At 42.2% G+C, this 16,064-nt stretch overlaps 5 protein-coding genes across 5 annotated transcripts in view; 2 read left to right on the plus strand and 3 right to left on the minus strand.

Annotated features, from left to right (window-relative positions):
* Positions 1 to 27: 27 nt before the first annotated feature.
* Positions 28 to 4,191, plus strand: Edc3 (Enhancer of mRNA-decapping protein 3). Its single transcript, XM_018006100.2, has 5 exons — positions 28 to 1,012; positions 1,072 to 2,031; positions 2,098 to 2,255; positions 2,470 to 2,554; positions 2,616 to 4,191. Exons 1-5 carry the CDS (start codon positions 555 to 557, stop codon positions 2,896 to 2,898), a joined length of 1,944 nt encoding a protein of 647 aa, XP_017861589.1. The 5' UTR covers positions 28 to 554; the 3' UTR covers positions 2,899 to 4,191.
* Positions 4,192 to 4,735: 544 nt separating this feature from the next.
* CycJ (Cyclin J) lies at positions 4,736 to 6,502 on the minus strand. Its single transcript, XM_018006103.2, has 4 exons — positions 6,310 to 6,502; positions 6,054 to 6,240; positions 5,571 to 5,987; positions 4,736 to 5,503 (listed from the first exon to the last, which is right to left on the minus strand). Exons 1-4 carry the CDS (start codon positions 6,382 to 6,384, stop codon positions 5,079 to 5,081), a joined length of 1,104 nt encoding a protein of 367 aa, XP_017861592.1. The 5' UTR covers positions 6,385 to 6,502; the 3' UTR covers positions 4,736 to 5,078.
* Positions 6,503 to 6,789: 287 nt separating this feature from the next.
* armi (probable RNA helicase armitage) lies at positions 6,790 to 10,820 on the minus strand. Its single transcript, XM_018006084.2, has 5 exons — positions 10,419 to 10,820; positions 9,932 to 10,360; positions 8,269 to 9,828; positions 7,409 to 8,212; positions 6,790 to 7,347 (listed from the first exon to the last, which is right to left on the minus strand). The coding sequence occupies exons 1-5, from the start codon at positions 10,818 to 10,820 to the stop codon at positions 7,030 to 7,032; spliced, it is 3,513 nt and encodes a 1,170-aa protein (XP_017861573.1). The 3' UTR covers positions 6,790 to 7,029.
* A 343-nt stretch (positions 10,821 to 11,163) lies between these two features.
* Positions 11,164 to 11,858, minus strand: LOC149269062 (uncharacterized). The gene is made up of 3 exons (XM_089467473.1): positions 11,699 to 11,858; positions 11,474 to 11,602; positions 11,164 to 11,346 (listed from the first exon to the last, which is right to left on the minus strand). Exons 2-3 carry the CDS (start codon positions 11,558 to 11,560, stop codon positions 11,164 to 11,166), a joined length of 270 nt encoding a protein of 89 aa, XP_089323599.1. The 5' UTR covers positions 11,561 to 11,602; positions 11,699 to 11,858.
* A 278-nt stretch (positions 11,859 to 12,136) lies between these two features.
* The window catches only part of eIF5B (eukaryotic translation initiation factor 5B), a 31,342-nt gene continuing 27,414 nt past the window's right edge, over positions 12,137 to 16,064 (plus strand). The window contains exons 1-4 of the mRNA XM_089467461.1: positions 12,137 to 12,546; positions 12,646 to 13,892; positions 13,951 to 15,373; positions 15,490 to 15,622. Of these exons, the coding sequence (XP_089323587.1) occupies positions 12,476 to 12,546; positions 12,646 to 13,892; positions 13,951 to 15,373; positions 15,490 to 15,622 (2,874 nt within the window). The 5' untranslated portion in view covers positions 12,137 to 12,475. The remainder of the gene's footprint in view (positions 12,547 to 12,645; positions 13,893 to 13,950; positions 15,374 to 15,489; positions 15,623 to 16,064) is intronic.

Below are 16,064 nucleotides of genomic sequence, written 5' to 3' on the forward strand. Positions count from 1 at the left end.
ATAGATTTGCTTCAAAAATAAAATGCAACTTTGTTAATTTTTGTTTCATGCATTTTAAAATGAGTATTTATATCAAGTTCAAAGGTTTCCCGCTCTCGTTGAGTCGCCTGTTAAGTATTTACAGTTACCAGTGACAGCCGATACAGTTTTGGTTACCACGATATTCGCTGATGGCTCTTTTTCAGGTTTTTGTTTTTTTTTTTTTCATGCAAATATCGTCCGTCTCTAACGAAAACGTAAATGCGAAAGGCAGTGAAAAATTTAAACGAAACAACAGAAATTCTTTTAAATTCAATGGAGTATTAATATCTAGAGGTCATTTCATGTAAATCATACAAATCCAAAAATCCCAAGTAAAATTTGCTATAACAAAATAATATAATTTACGTGCCCTATTAACAAGCGTGCGTTAGTGCGTGGTAATTGCGTGTTAAACAACAAACTGCAAACGCTGGCAAAAACTGAAGCCGAATAGGAAAGAGAAATCGCAAAAAGCGAAAAAATAACAAAAAATAGAAAACATTTTTGTGTAGTTCGAAATTAGTTTTTATTACATGGGTCTAACAGATCAAGATTGGATTGGCTGTGCGGTCAGCCTGACCTGCGACGACGAACTGGGCGTATTTCAAGGACTGATCAAGAAAATTTCGGCCGAAGAGATAACCATAGTGCGCGCCTTTCGCAACGGTGTTCCATTGCGCAAACAGAACGCTGAAGTGGTGCTCCGCTGTGCCGACATCAAGAGCATCAATCTCATTGAGCCAGTGAAGGATGTTGAGACGACCACGCCGACTGTAATTAATAAGCCGACGCCTGTTAAATTGCCCCATTTCACCAACATATTGGGCAAGCAACAACTGCAGCATCAACAAGAGCAACAGCAGCGCGAGAAGGAGCTGCCTGTCCATGGCAGAAATGGAACTGTCGCAGCTGGCAGCCATTCGGCTCTGAGTGATAAAATGCAACAACTAATGCTCAGCACAAATGGTAATGGAGCGAATGGAGTACGAAGGTAACAGATTCGCTTTCACTAAACTTTGTTCCCCAATTTCAATTTCTTTTCCGATACAGAACACCTCAATCCTCACGTGCTTCGAGTGCAGTGCAGCAGCAGGCAACAACGCCGAATAGTGTTGCCGCTTTTTTTGGCAATATGATACCAGCCAAGGTGGAGGTGAAGTTGGGCAGCACGGCATACAATGGAGGAGGAATGAGTGGAGCCGGAGGAGGTGGGAGCTACTGCAGCAGTAGTGCCGATGGCAGTTGCGGCAGCGGCGAAGTAGCTGGAAGCAGCAGACCCATTGACATTATTAACGGTAGCAATAGCCAAACCAATGGCGGTTATTACAACCAAACAGCAGCCAGCTATGGCAATAGTAATGGCAATGGCAACGGCAAACGTAATGGCAACGGGAATGGGAACGGTACTGGCAGCTACAATTCCAACTCTTACAATGGCAATGGCAATGTCAATCCAAACATGAAAAACAAGCAACGCAATCGAGTGCGTCGAGAGAGTAGCATGCGATTACAGCAGCAGCAAACGTTTGGCAGTGAAGCTGATGATCCGCTGCTGCATGAGGAATTCGATTTCGAGGGTAATCTAGCGCTTTTCGACAAGCAAGCCATTTGGGATGACATTGAGTCGACGCACCAGAAGCCGGATGTGGTGCGTCATGCGGTCCATGTGCAAAAGCAGAAGCAACAGGAGAAAAAGTACCGTCACGACGAGAACATTTTAGCTAGCAAGCCGCTGGAATTACGTCAGATTGAGAGCATTTTCGATGGCAGCCAAGATTTTGTGACGGACGACGGCCTCATCATACCCACTATACCGGCCTATGTGCGTAATCGCATAGAGTTGAGTGCCGAGAAGGCGGGCTTATCGATCCAGCGACAGATAGATATTTTAGCGCGTGGTGCCTGCGATTTGGCCATCACATTGCTTGGTGGCGCGCGTCGCTTGCTGCCCGCCAACAATCATCAGTGGCCGAAGATTGCCATAATTTGCGATGGCGTTAATACCATGAGGTCAGTTAGATGACAGAATATAGTATAATATACATATGTTATAGCCTTTGTTTATATTTTGTATAGAACAATCAATATCGGCGCTGTTACTGGTCGCCTGTTGGCCTCACATGGACTAACTGTTCTACTTTATGTGGAAAATGCGCAGCTCATAGAAAAAAACAGCAGCTTGGAGGTTGCTTTATTTAAAGCTACTGACAACACCGTGGTACATTCGGTGAACGGTATGAAAAGTTATTAATTATGTATTAGAAATATGTTTAATTATAATTCGACTTAAAATATATTAGTTGTATGCAAATTTTTCAAGAACCTTTAAGAATATAAATTGTTAAATTCGCAACTGGATTTGGATTTGGGCATAAGTCTTAGTTGTTTGCCATCTAGAATAGTTCCTTAATACTAAAAATTCATTCCAAAACATATCTCTCTTTGCAGCTATGCCCACGCCAGATCTTGTGATACTATCGACAAATACCGTTAATCTATCGGATGCTGTAAAAAAATGGCTTAGCGTTAATCGGTAAACCTTTACAGTTCTTATCTTTTATGTTTTGTGTTACTAAATCATTCTTTCCTTTTAGCGCTTCTGTGCTTGCTGTGGATCCGCCACCTTGTGGCATTAAGGATGTTGCTATAAAGTACTCAATTTTACCCATTCTACCGTTGAGCCAAGATTCAAGCACTTCGGCTGCTGCTGCAGCAGCAGGAACGTCAACAGCAACCGCTAAGACAACAACGAATAATTGTGGCAAATTGTATTTATGTAATTTAGGTATACCAGATAAATTTTATCGTGATTGTGGCATTAAGTACAAAAGTCCGTATGGACATAAATATGTGATACCGATTCACTCAAAGGACTGAAAAGAAAACAAAAATCAGACAACATCAGCATAAAACACACAAACGACAACACCAACAACAACAAAACTATCATCAACAACAACAAAAACAAACATCAGCAATAAACCATAAAGAAACGAACAACACACATGTGATGATCATCAAAGTCCTGTTTCCTGTGAATCTAGCTAGCTCTTAGAAGTCTCTCATATACAACTCACATTTAGTTTTTAATCAACGGCGCATATATAGATCTGTAAATTAAGCTTATTCCTACTTTTCGATACCCCAAATGAGCTGCCCTAGCCTAGTGCCGAACTACATTCATAACGTCGTATCTATATTTATTTAAATAACTACTACATATATATATTTTTAATTGAGTGTTGTACAAATCCTTAAAGCTAGTCCATTATTTTTGCATTTCCAAAATTTTCTAACCCCATTTGATGAATCTAGCTCCCACCCACCCGCAAGAACTATCCCATAAAGGAGTCTATAGCTTTAAAGACAAAATAGATAACCCTAAAATTAAAAACCAAGAAACTGGTCTTCAGAGCAATTTTAAAACAATGCATTGAACGAGTGTTAAAGTGTAAATAATTGTGTATATTTGCATAATTGTTTTTGTATTTGTATATTTGGAGAATATCTCAATTGAATTGAATACTTTTTGTGAGATTGAGCGAAATATGCGCAATACATGCCAAATTAAATGTCTATATATATTTAAGCATAAAATCAACAACTATTATACATACATAAATATATATTATACATATAAGGTAATTTTCATAAACAATACAAATACAATTACAAATCAGATTCTATAAGTTAGTTATGTAAGCTTAATGTGTTTAACAACAAGAGACAAACAACAAGCAAACAAACAAATAACTTTAACTTGTATTTAGCGTTAGATTTTAAGCAAAATTGTAAGCTGTAATAACGATAAAGAAATCAACATTATTTTGTACACCCCATCGACAAAAATTGATGAGTTTTAAAGAAAATCCAAAATCTGAATAAGTACTATATATATACAAATATATATATATATATATATATCAAAAGAATCCAATCAAATAGAAAAAAATGTTAGCCGTTGCTAAAACTAAAAAATGCAACCAAAAAAAAACCTTAACTAATTGTTGTAAAAATTAATAATATGATAAAGTAGTTTCTAAATTACAATTGTTGATGATCAGTCTTAAATAATTATTGTTTCGTAATTTCAAAAAATCAAGCAAACAAAATACGAAACAGTTCTTTAAGCACTTTTCATTGAAAGGAAAAGCGCATTGTGACTGTTTTATTTAATTTGGAGTTAGACGTAGGCAAGTGGACAGGACATTGAAACGATGTTAGATGGAGCAGAGAGGTGGAGAAGGTATTTCCAACAAATGCACACACATTAACACACCCCCACATAAACACATACACACACATATACTCAGACAACTCGAAACATACACTCAGTTTTTGATAAATGCTTTAAAGGCAAATTTTAAAATTTTAAAAACAAATCTATTTTCGGTCCAATTGTAACATAATTTTGAAAGAAACTGTAACTAAAAATTAAAAAAAAAAACATTCTGACAAATCAAAAATACAATTAAAAACACAAGTTAACTAAATGAAACAAAAAGAAAATAGTAAAAAATTATGAAAATCCTTTACAACTACAATATTAAAGAAACAAAACACCGAAAAGCCTTCTCATGGAAAAAAGAAATGAAAATTGTGTTTTTATTTTGGAATAATCAATGTGGGGAAAGGGACAGATGTTATAATTAATATATGTAACTCAGCCAGGTACCTGGAATCCTTTCCAATATTTTTTTAAACCAGCATATGATTATCTTTTCAATCTTATATTCTAAGTCAACTTAGACGTGTTCTACATTATCTTTGCTTATACCAAAAGTCTCTCAATTTCATTGATTACAGTGAGCTGATTTTGATTTAAAAAAAAAATTAAATAGTATTCCTTGAGGCATATATTGTTCACATATATATGTACGTAGATATAATCTTAAATTTCTTTTAGAATTGTGCATAAACATAAACATAGAGTCCTTAATTATAAACAAAATACTAAAGCTTCATTTGATCTCTCTTAACATAGTTAGATAATACAAAAAACTATTCAAGTTTTGATTATGTAGATATAGAATATACTTATAACTTATGTACCAATTCTAGGTATTTCCCTCATCTTCGTTCAATCTGAATCGCTTCGTTTGTTGGTCTTCGTTGTCCTCATCTCTATTACGTTTGCCGGCTCCTTGCAGCTGCACTGAGATAACGTCGAAGGGTTCCATTTCTACGGAAACAATTTTAATATGGGGTTTAAGGAGCTGCTCCTCAAAACCAGAATCCGGACTGGACCAATTGCTGGTCTCCAATAGCTGTTGCTGATCCGTAACAACTGTTGCTTCTGTTGCTGGTTGACAATAATGATAGGTTACAATACAATCCACACATGGCTCTATCATCTGTTCTGTGTAGCTAGTCAACTGGGTTAGATAAGGCGTCCAGCGCTTGGGTATTCCGCACAGTTGTCTTGTGGCCGCAATGCAGCTGGCGGCTAACAGGGATGGGGGTTCGTTGCAAAGTCTGTTAACTGCATAAAATAAATGTTGTTTAATTTATATTGGGATAGATAGATATGTATAAATTCATCAGCTTACTGCTCAGCGTGTAATCGGAAAAGCGCAGCAACAGTTGAGCGAGTGCGCCCAGCATTTGTTCAAAGCAATTGAAGCGCGGATAGGTGACTGTCAGCGAGGGTTGCTCATCGAGTTGCTGGCAATAGGCTTCATAATCTTCGCGTGTAAGAAAACTGCAAGCAAACATCTCCACAAAGCTTGCAGTCGTCGGCCTCATCAAATTGAAGTCGAAGAACGTGAGCACCTTCCGCTCCACGGCCTTGTACTCAAAGGCCGCGTAGCACTTCTTGATCAGACGATTCATTTCGCTGTAACGTGGCACGAAGGCGTCCTGATTCTCGATCTGCGCTGCTATGTGTATGCAGATCAAGGCAATCAGCTGAAGCTTGTCCATGCGTATGGTGTAGAAATCAAGTAACCGATCCAGATAATAGATGGCTGTTGTTATACCGAGGAAACTAGAAGGTCAATGTATGTAGAGTATTATTAATTATTGGCACTCACCCAAATGCAAGGAGCATCGACTCAATCTGTAGGTTCTTGTGATCCACTGACACAGCTGCAGCAGCTTTGGTCGATGGTCCATTTGGGTGGACATAAAGAGTACGGGACGGCGACGCATCTCGGACTCCTTCATGGTCTCGAAGATGTCCATTGCGTACTCGCTCAACCATTGCAATTTCGAGAGGCGCTATAAGGCGATGGGAGCTCTTGTTTAACATTCTAAGTTAACATCCATTTTATTTCAATGTTAACTTACCTCGATTTGATTTCTTTCATGCTCATTTTTTTCGCTGAGCATAAAGATGTTTTGTTCGAGCGCAGGCTTTGTCATTTTCTTCGACTATTAATTTAATATTCGTATATTTACAGCCCGAAGTCGTTTGCAGCTCATTGCGAATGAGCGCACAAAACATGCATTCTCAAAAACATGGCCGGCTGTAACGGTAAAAGCACAGTGTGTACACATAGAGATGAGCGTGATTTAAATGATGCTCGATGAACGAATCACAAGCCGAACGCACGCTTGTCTTAAGGGCGTAAGTATTTGTAACATATAATTATAGTAAGAATGTCTCATCGATGTAAAATCAATTATTAAAGAATATTATCTATCATTAGCGCTTGGGTGGCGTGTTGCAAAACATATTACTTCGTGAGTCACGACTCGGTCAGAAAATGTTTATCGTGCTACGACTCACAAAAATAATTCATCACTAAATATCAAAACAAAGCCCCGTCCAAAAAATAAAGCAAACTTTATTGGTTTTGAAAAAGTACAAAGTTTTTTGGAAGCTCAACTTCAGTAATTCTAGGTAAATTGTTAAGTCAATGTGGAATGCTTACATATCTATGCACGTAAGAATAAAAAAGTAAAAAATTTCGTCAGGTTTTCATGTTAGTTTTGTCTTTAAATATTCGAGACTTTGGATAAATCTAGCAGGCTCAGGAACTTTTTAGTAGACATGGTCCATTGTCCTTAAGGCACCAAATCAGAGCAATCGGAGCAATCCGAATTATTTCCGTCATCCGATTCCTCGCCTTGTTGACAAATCGACTCTGGCATTTCACAGCCAAAGTAAGCATTGTTGTTCGCACAGAACAGAAGCAAGTGGCGCCAGCAATCGTCGACAGAGAGCAGGAGAGGATTACCAAAGATGACCAGCATACAACGGGCACGTGAGATGGCAACATTCATACGCTTGTTGCAACGTACAAAGCCCAAATTAAAGCGCGCATCAGATCTCAGATTGCACTCAGAGGAACGCACCGTGGAAATAAGCATGATGTCGCGCTCCTAGAAGACAAAATGAGAAAATTAAACATAAACTTTGGCAACTCTACCGCCAACTGCTTACCTGACCCTGAAATTCCTCCACTGAGCCAATCTTGGGCATGTTCACGTCGGCAGCAATGAACATGGAGCGCAGAGTTTTCACCTGTTTGGCATAAGGTGTCAAAATGCCAATATTATCGGGATGCACATTGTGACGATACAACGTGATGGTCAGTAGAAAGACCTCGCGAGCTTCTGCTGGATTAAACCAGGAGGGCGAATCCATATCCTGCATATTTTCGCCCAATATGCCGTGAAAGAAAGTGCCATGAGTGCGCGGCATGTCCAAATGGGGCTCAAAGATTGTCTGCAGTTTGGCTAGGGTATGCGCCTCACGAGAATCCTTTTCGGAGACCATGGAGACAAGCTCGTTGTCATAGAAGAGTTTACTATACACAGACATGATGGAGGGCAGTGCGCGATAGTTGTACAGCAGCTTGGTCAGCACACATGGGTTGTAGCCGGAACTGTGGGGAAAGCGTTGCAGGTCCCTGCGATACGGCGGAGTCTGGAGCAGCCGCTCCAGAAAGGAAACATTCAGACCCATTTCGCTCGAATAGCGACTGGTCACAATAGCTTGCAGCTGGTAAGGGTCCCCGGCCAGGATTACCTGACTGCGCTCCTTGGCTAGAAGGACAATTGGCACCATTGTTTCGGGCTCTGTGCATTGTCCCGCCTCATCGATCAGGACGTGCGTAAAGTGGTCCGACGCAAAATCCATTTGGATGAAGTTGCCAAGGGTAGTGCAAGTACTGATTGTAATCCGATGCTTGCCCAGAAACTTAGCCTGGCAGCGCAGCTTCAATCCAGCGTCCGTAACAATCATCTGCAAAATATGGAATTTCAATAATATGCAATTTTACATATATCGGGGAAACTTACGCTATCGTGCGTGGCGTCTATGCTGCCTATGTCGACTGTAGCGCAGTAGGACGCTAGATCTGGCGGCACAAGATCCTTCTCCACTTGATTTTGCGAGACGAGGCGCACAAAGTCGCCATGATTCAAGGCTTTGCTGTCGATAATGCGTTTGGTGATTAGGTCAGCAGAGCTGTTAGATGGTGTGCCCACAAGGAGACGCGCGCTGGGCACATTGCGCACCAGCTGCAAGATGGTCTCCACTAGGGTTACAGTTTTACCCGTGCCTGGTGGTCCAAAGATGACATAAGCCATTTGATGCGCCTCGCCCCTCAGCACATTGTAAACAGCCCGCTTTTGGATGTGGTTGAGTGAGGGGTTAAACCAGTTTAGCTTCTGATTATATAGATACATTTCATCATCCTTGAGCGTGATGTCCAGTTGAATTTGGTCGCGTTTGTTAATCTTGCTAGGAAACAGAAAGTTTTCGCCCATTTTGTCGCAAATGTGGGATACAGCATGATGCTGTTTCCGAAAGGAGAAGCGTGAGAAGTGGAACTCTAGACGATAATCCTCGCCATTGTATTTCTGCTGAAAGTTGGCATGAAACTTTAGATGCACTCTATCGAAGAGAACCTTGTGCACGACGCCCTGGAACAACTTGTTATCCTTGCTGTCCGGCTCCAACCAGGGATTGATCGCATTCACCGTGTCGCCCAGTACCAGCGACGGACGACGCTCGGCAAGATTCTCTATATGTAGCGAGAGATATTCACCTTCGCGAATGAAGTGAGCTCGCTCGCGGTCATAGTTCCGAAAGCTAATGCTGTAGTCAATCTCCTCTAGGTGCAACAAAGTTGAAAAGCGCTGTGCATAGTTGGTAAACGTAAAGTTCTCATTTAAAAACGGATACTCATCGCCCAAGAGATCCCACACATTCTGAACCACCTCCGTCTTAAGCACTATTTTGCACAGTTTGTCCGGCACATCATAGCTTAACAGATGCACCGGCACAAAGCGGCGCTTGGTGGCTATCGATTCACCCGGCACCAATGGAGATTTATTGGAATGGACCTGATAGGTATAGAAGCGGGATCGCTGCCGTGCATTGCGTCCAGTAACCACCAGCTGCTGGGAGGCAATCAGACGACGGTTCGCCTCGATGGCCTCCTCATTCGTTTCACAGACGATAACGGTCAGAAAGCGAGTCAACTTAAACGTATCGAACTGCAAGCAGTACAACTCCTTTGATTCGCCAATGAACTTGGTGTGCACCTCGAAGATCAGCGAAATTTGGTTGCCCATTTTTATGGTGCGCGAACTAACAGGCTCCACAACACTGATCTGTGCATCCGACAAATTTGGTATTTTAATGCAGCGCAGCTCGAAGTCCCGCTTGCCCACATTTCTGATGCGAAGTGTCACACGGTGCTTCTTCCACTGTTCCGTATAGATGAAGCGTTCCACGCCCTCGACGATGACGGCTCGTTTGTTGCTGCACGAGGTGCTTATCTGATTTTTCGTGATCTGGCCAAAGTTCTTCTCCAGCTGAACCAATTTAATGGCACGTCGAGAAAATTTCGCCTGATTTGTTGTGGGAACAGAAAACATATATGGGCTACTTAATACTCTTCTAAATAATTATCAGAGACTACATTTATATTTAAATGAACTTCAACTCTCTTACATATTTGCATTCGATCAGATCTGCTTGGACAATGTCGCCCAGATGCAATTGAAGTCCTATTGGCACATCTTCCTTGAGTACATAGGCCTGCGATGAGAGCACTGTGAGCTCCTCGAAGACCCGCTCGACGGTGCACTGCTGCTTCGGTTCGATGCGTGTGGGAAACATCTTCTTCACCTCCAGTATTTCGCCCTGTTGATCCACATAGCCCTCGTCCAGCTGCACTTGGCACTCCAGCGTAATCTCATCACCCGTTCTGGGTAAGAAGGTCGTTTCAATGCTGTCCAACTGAACAGTCAACTCGCCATAATCCGTATCCACCACAATTGACGAGGGCTGGCGCTGCGTAATGATGCCCAAAATGTTTCGCAGTTGCATATTGAAATAGGTTGGATTATCCAGCTTTAAGGTTTCCAACACATCCTTAACCTTATGATTAATAGATAATTATTACATGACCTTGATCTATTCTGGCTATGTAGCTCACCTTGTCCTCCGTTGTCTTCTCCCACGAGTGCTCGACAATCTTTTGTATTTTGATTACCTTGTTCTCACCGTGCTCCTGCTCATACACTAAATATTCAATTACACACCCCACATTCAGCTCCTCGAAGAGCTCTGCTGCAATATGCTTTTGAAAATTGAAAATGTTGTCTATAATGCCAGTTTGATCAGTTAAATGTGTGATGATGCCCTTGCGAGACGAGCACGTAGTGGAAGATTCCTTGCTTTTCCCGTTTTCATTGCGACTCGTCTCTTCGGGTTTTCTCTCACTGTTCTCAGTGACGGGCTCTTGGTCTAGGAAATCATGCTCTAAAGCAAGCAGATCGCGTTTCTGCTGCAACTCCTTTTCGCAGTTGTGGAAAATTCGACTCCAAAACGAAAGCATTTTTAATTTAATTTCCGACAATTGTTGCGCTCCGTTTCTCAATTACACGTGTAAGCTCTTGCCGGATTTTTCGCAATGATTCCGATTTCTTTTCTAGTGTTATCGACTCCTTTCCTCTTTACTTTCAATTCTCGCTTTGATTGTAGCTCATTACCCTCTCTCTTTCTTTTCTAATGTTATCGGCCTCTTTCCTTTTTACTTTCAATTCTCCCTTTTATACTTTTCTTCTCGAACGTTCCTGCTTCCTCCTTACACGCTTTTAATTTTTATTTCTTGCTGCCTCTACTTTACACTTCTCCTTTCGCGCGTTCCCTATTCGCTTGCTCTCTACACTAAACTTTTCTTATTGCTGTTGCTTCTTTTCAAGGCTATCGTACATCCAGTCCGTTTCGCTGATATAGTTCAGTTCGTTTCGTAGAAACTGCAGACGATTCAAATGGCTGTCGTTCGATTCCTCTTTATATCCGCTCTCGCTTGTTATTAACGAAATGACTTTGTTTGTGGGCTGGCTGTCGAGCTTCTTGATCTGAATAGCGGTGGGGAAAGAGAGATAGATAGATGGATAAAGACAGAGGGAGAGGATTGAAAAAAAATGAAGTTCTAATTCGTATACACAAAACTAAAGAGCGAACAGGCTTCAAATTTCAACAGACCTCAGCACTATTGCTGCTGCCTTCCGAAATGCTGGCTGTATTGTTGCTCTCGTTAATGCCTGTTGCGTCGCCGGACATAATCGACATAATCCTATGAGGCACTCTTCAAATACCAGAAAAAGCCTTGCGCTGCAAGTTCATAAGTAAAAGAGAAACGTATTACTCTCAACAATTAACTTCTTATTCATAAGTATACAATTTGAATACTTAATAATTATAACTTACCTATAAAGGCGTTAAATGTGCTTAATTTATACTTTTTCTTCTACGTTCTTCGCGAAAACCTTAAATCGGCGTTTGCAAACTTCGAAGTTCCAGACGAAACTGATGGAACGCGACCCACATGACCAAAAACGTAAACATAATCCACAAAATGTAAAACATATGTTCTTGGCGCCCAAAGACAACACTCTCATGTAATGTTAATAACAGTCGTGCAAAAAGAACTATTTACGATATACTGTACAAATTTAAAAAAATGACAAAAGCATATGGTGAACTAAAGCGGATGAATTTCCAAGCATTACGATTTACTAAAAGTTTTGTTATGATTTAATTGATTACAAATTAAATTGCGATTTTAGCTTACATTTTAGTAGTTGAAGTTTCTATTGGTGCCGCAGCAAATAATACTAATATCTTCACTATCGATAATAAACGCTATCGATATTGGAATCGTCTATTTGTTCACCCCTATCACAGGTGCATCGTATTCGCTAACCAAATCGGCGTGCAAAGAAAAATTCATAAATTTGTATTTAGCGAAGGATAGAAATTGTGGATCTAACGCCCAGCAGAGGATTCAACTTGTGTCAAACGGGAGCAGACCAAACAGCATCAGATACTCATTTTGGGTGTAACATCAGGATACAAACACTCGTGGTTGTCGTCGTCGCTGTCTTCGTTTACCTCTGCGTCGTGTTTTAGATTTTCAATAGTGAGTTCATTTCGGCGTTTCGTGGGTGTTCAGAGAAGAAGCGTGTTGAGACTACGACAGGAAAGATGGTTAAAGCTAAAAAGGGCAAGAAAGAGATATTGACCAACGTCGAGGGTGCTTCATCGGCAGACGAAAAGTAAGTACCATGGATGTTGTTGTTGTTGATGTTGTTGCCACGATGGCAACGTTGGCAAAGTTTCTATTAAAAACAAATCGCATTTCCTTTACCGTTTAGTGAAACCGCAGTCCTAGGATCGGACAACGATCAAGTGAACGCTAACAATAAGAAAAACCAGCAGAAGGGCAAGAACAAGAAAAAGAACAACAAAAATGCCAATGCTTCGGATGAGGGCAGCGACATCATGGATGATGCGCCAGTAGAGACCATTACAAGGGCTGTCAAAAAATTAAGTGTGAAAGGTAAAGGCAAGCCCAAGTCTAAAAATTTGGATGATGATTCCGCTGATGAGGCACCCGATCTGAAGCCCGCCAAGAAATCCGCTTTCAATTTGTTGATGGATGACGAGGATGATGAAGAACCGCCCGCTGCACAAGACTCACCCGAGGAGGAGGAGGAGGAGGAAGAGGTGGTTGCTAAGCCACAGAAGAAAAACGAAAAGAAGGGCAAAAAGTCAAAGCGCAAGGGCAAAGATGATGACGAGGACTTGGATAAGATGCTAGCAGCACTGCAGGCAGAGTATGCAGGAGAAGCTCCAGCAGCAGTAGCAGCAGAGCCTGAGCAGGAAGATCTTAGCAAGAAGTCGAAGAAGGGCAAGAAGCAAGCACCAGCAGCAGCAGCAACAGCGATCGAAGCTGAAGCTGAAGCCGAAGATGATGAGAATGATGAAGGAGGCGGCATGAAGACAGCAGCTCAAAAGAAGAAAGAGAAAAAGGAGCGACAAAAGCGAGAGGCGGCGCTAGCCAAACAGCGAGCAGCCTTAGAGCCGAAACAAAAGCCGGCGGCAGCTCCAGTGGCACCACCAGAGCCCGAGCCCGAGCCCGAGCCTCAGTCCGAGGAGGCAGCGCCTGAGGCTGAAGCCGAAGCTGAAGAAGCTTCGGAAGATACTTCCAAGGCGGGTAAGGGTAAGAAAAAAGGCAAAAAGGATAAGAAAGCTGAGGCCGAGGATGAGAAAAAGGACACCAAGAAGAAGGGCATGTCTGCTGCGATTGTGGCTGCCATGCAGGAGCAGCTCAAAAAGCGCAAAGAGGAAGAGGAGCGCTTGCAAAAGCTTGAGGAAGAGCGCATTCGTCTCGAAGAAGAGCGCGAAGCGGCGCGTCTGGAGGCTCTACGCATAGAAGCTGAACGCAAGGAGAAGAAGAAGCAAAAGGAGGCCGAACGCAAGGCTCGTCTCAAGGCCGAAGGCAAACTTCTGACCAAAAAACAGAAGGAAGATCGTGCCCGAGCACAGGCGCTGCTCGAATCACTTAAGGCGCAGGGCTTGGAAATACCTGATCCAAATGACAAGCGTGGAACTAGACCAGGTGAGCTTGTGACGTTGGATAGTTAGATAGTGTAGTCAATAATCTTAAATACCTTCAGGCACACGCATACGCCCCAACAAGAAGAAAGGGCCAAAGGATGAAGGCGCTGGTGAGTCCAAGGATGACGCACAAAAGGCAGCTGAAACAGCGGCCGCCGCTGCAGCAGCTGCTGAGCAGGCGGTCAAGGAGGAGGTGGTTAAAGAGAGCTGGGATGCTACAGATAGCGAGGCAGAACCAGAGGAGGAATCTTCGCAAGCAACCACAACAACCACTAACAACGGCAAAAATGAGCCGCAGGATGAAGGCGAATCCGATAATAATGATGATGACACCGACGATGACAGCGATGAGTCGGAGGAGGAGAGTGAAGAGTCCGAAAAGGAGGATAATCAGTTGGCCAACGATCCCGAGTCGCGACGTCTGCGTGCAGAGGCACGCATCATCAAACGACAAGGGGATGCTGAGAAGAAACGCACCACAGACGAGTTGCGAGCAGGCGTTGTTTGTGTGCTCGGCCATGTCGATACGGGCAAGACAAAGATTCTGGACAAGTTGCGACGCACTCACGTACAAGACTCAGAAGCGGGTGGCATTACACAACAGATTGGCGCCACCAATGTGCCCATCGATGCCATCAAGGAGCAGACGAAATATGTCAAGAATGCAGCCAACTTCGAGCATCGCTTGCCCGGCTTGTTGATCATTGACACACCTGGCCACGAGTCGTTCAGTAATTTGCGCAATCGTGGCTCATCTCTCTGTGATATTGCCATTTTGGTTGTGGACATTATGCACGGCCTGGAGCCGCAAACAATTGAGTCAATACAGCTGCTGAAGAAGAAGAAGTGCCCCTTCATCGTGGCCCTCAACAAGATCGATCGACTCTATGACTGGAAGGTCCTGGCACGTCGCGATGTCAGGGATGTGATCAAGGAGCAGCAGACGAATACTCAGCTGGAGTTTGAACAGCGCACAAAGGATGTAATTCTGCAATTTGCTGAGCAAGGATTGAATGCAGCTTTGTTCTATGAGAACAAGGATCCCAAGACCTATATCTCCCTAGTGCCAACGAGCGCCATCACGGGCGAGGGCATGGGCAACTTGCTGTTCATGATCACGGACTTCTGCCAGAACATGTTGGCCAAGCGTTTGATGTATTCCGAGGAGCTGCAGGCCACAGTGCTGGAAGTGAAGGCCATACCTGGTCTGGGCACTACCATCGATGCCATTCTGATCAATGGCAGACTCCGCGAGGGTCAGACCATGATCTTGGCCGGCACAGATGGACCGATAGTTACTCAAATTCGCTCACTGCTCATGCCACAGCCCATGAAGGAGCTGCGTGTGAAGAATGCCTATGTGGAGTACAAGGAGGTGAAGGCCGCTCAGGGTGTTAAGATAGCCGCCAAGGATCTGGAGAAGGCAATTGCTGGCATCAATTTGCTTATTGCGCACAAACCGGATGAAATCGAAATATGCAAGTGGGTGAAACGAATTTTCATATAGTTTATTATAGCCGAGTGTGTAATAGTGCTATATCTGAAAATCTGTAATATATATGTGCGCACTCGCTTATGTAACTCATTTCTATTTACAGAGAAGAAGTTGCCCGCGAACTGAAGAGCGCTTTAAGCCACATCAAATTGGCTCCATCAGGCGTCTATGTGCAAGCCTCGACTCTAGGCTCCTTGGAAGCTCTGCTCGAATTTTTACGCACTTCAAAGATTCCGGTAAGTGAAGAGTTTAGAAATGAAGGAATAATTTATGGGAGAGGAAACTTTTGTGGAATAGCGATTATGTTGGCATAATTATGGATAGCTAAATCAGTTAGTTATTTAATAATTCAAATATAAGATATAAGCTTATTTATTATATGAGAATTTATGGGTAAAATGGGAATATTATAGATAGACAAGAGTAAACTCTTCTAGTTCTTGAGCTGACTGATTCTGTCTGTATATTAATTTGAGATAATTTATATAAAACTCGAACTCTCTTGTAGATAATTTTGTCTATATAAATAATTACTTCATAGTCTATGTAAAAATATATGTCATAGACTATAGTTACACTAATAGATCTACATAGAGTAATTGCAATTAAAGAGAAACCATAATCAAAGTATTCAATCAGCCGACAAATTTTCAAAAATAGCTACAGAAAACTTTTTTA

This window comes from Drosophila arizonae, chromosome 4 (genome assembly GCF_054131065.1).
Source record: "Drosophila arizonae isolate 15081-1271.41 chromosome 4, UAZ_ARI_1.0, whole genome shotgun sequence".
In the NCBI taxonomy this organism is placed as follows: domain Eukaryota; kingdom Metazoa; phylum Arthropoda; class Insecta; order Diptera; family Drosophilidae; genus Drosophila; species Drosophila arizonae.

Excerpts from the sequence above, each read along its gene's own strand:
- Edc3 (XM_018006100.2), top strand. The coding sequence starts at position 555 with ATGGGTCTAACAGATCAAGATTGGATTGGCTGTGCGGTCAGCCTGACC. Across the intron at positions 2,032-2,097 it reads GATGGCGTTAATACCATGAG|AACAATCAATATCGGCGCTG; the intron begins GTCAGTTAGATG and ends TATTTTGTATAG. Across the intron at positions 2,256-2,469 it reads CGTGGTACATTCGGTGAACG|CTATGCCCACGCCAGATCTT; the intron begins GTATGAAAAGTT and ends CTCTCTTTGCAG.
- CycJ (XM_018006103.2), bottom strand. The coding sequence starts at position 6,384 with ATGACAAAGCCTGCGCTCGAACAAAACATCTTTATGCTCAGCGAAAAA. Across the intron at positions 6,241-6,309 it reads ATGAAAGAAATCAAATCGAG|CGCCTCTCGAAATTGCAATG; the intron begins GTAAGTTAACAT and ends ATCGCCTTATAG. Across the intron at positions 5,988-6,053 it reads TCGATGCTCCTTGCATTTGG|CCATCTATTATCTGGATCGG; the intron begins GTGAGTGCCAAT and ends GTATAACAACAG.
- LOC149269062 (XM_089467473.1), bottom strand. The coding sequence starts at position 11,560 with ATGTCGATTATGTCCGGCGACGCAACAGGCATTAACGAGAGCAACAAT. Across the intron at positions 11,347-11,473 it reads GCAGCAGCAATAGTGCTGAG|ATCAAGAAGCTCGACAGCCA; the intron begins GTCTGTTGAAAT and ends ACCGCTATTCAG.
- armi (XM_018006084.2), bottom strand. The coding sequence starts at position 10,820 with ATGCTTTCGTTTTGGAGTCGAATTTTCCACAACTGCGAAAAGGAGTTG. Across the intron at positions 8,213-8,268 it reads TAGACGCCACGCACGATAGC|ATGATTGTTACGGACGCTGG; the intron begins GTAAGTTTCCCC and ends CATATTTTGCAG. Across the intron at positions 7,348-7,408 it reads TGGAGGAATTTCAGGGTCAG|GAGCGCGACATCATGCTTAT; the intron begins GTAAGCAGTTGG and ends TTTGTCTTCTAG.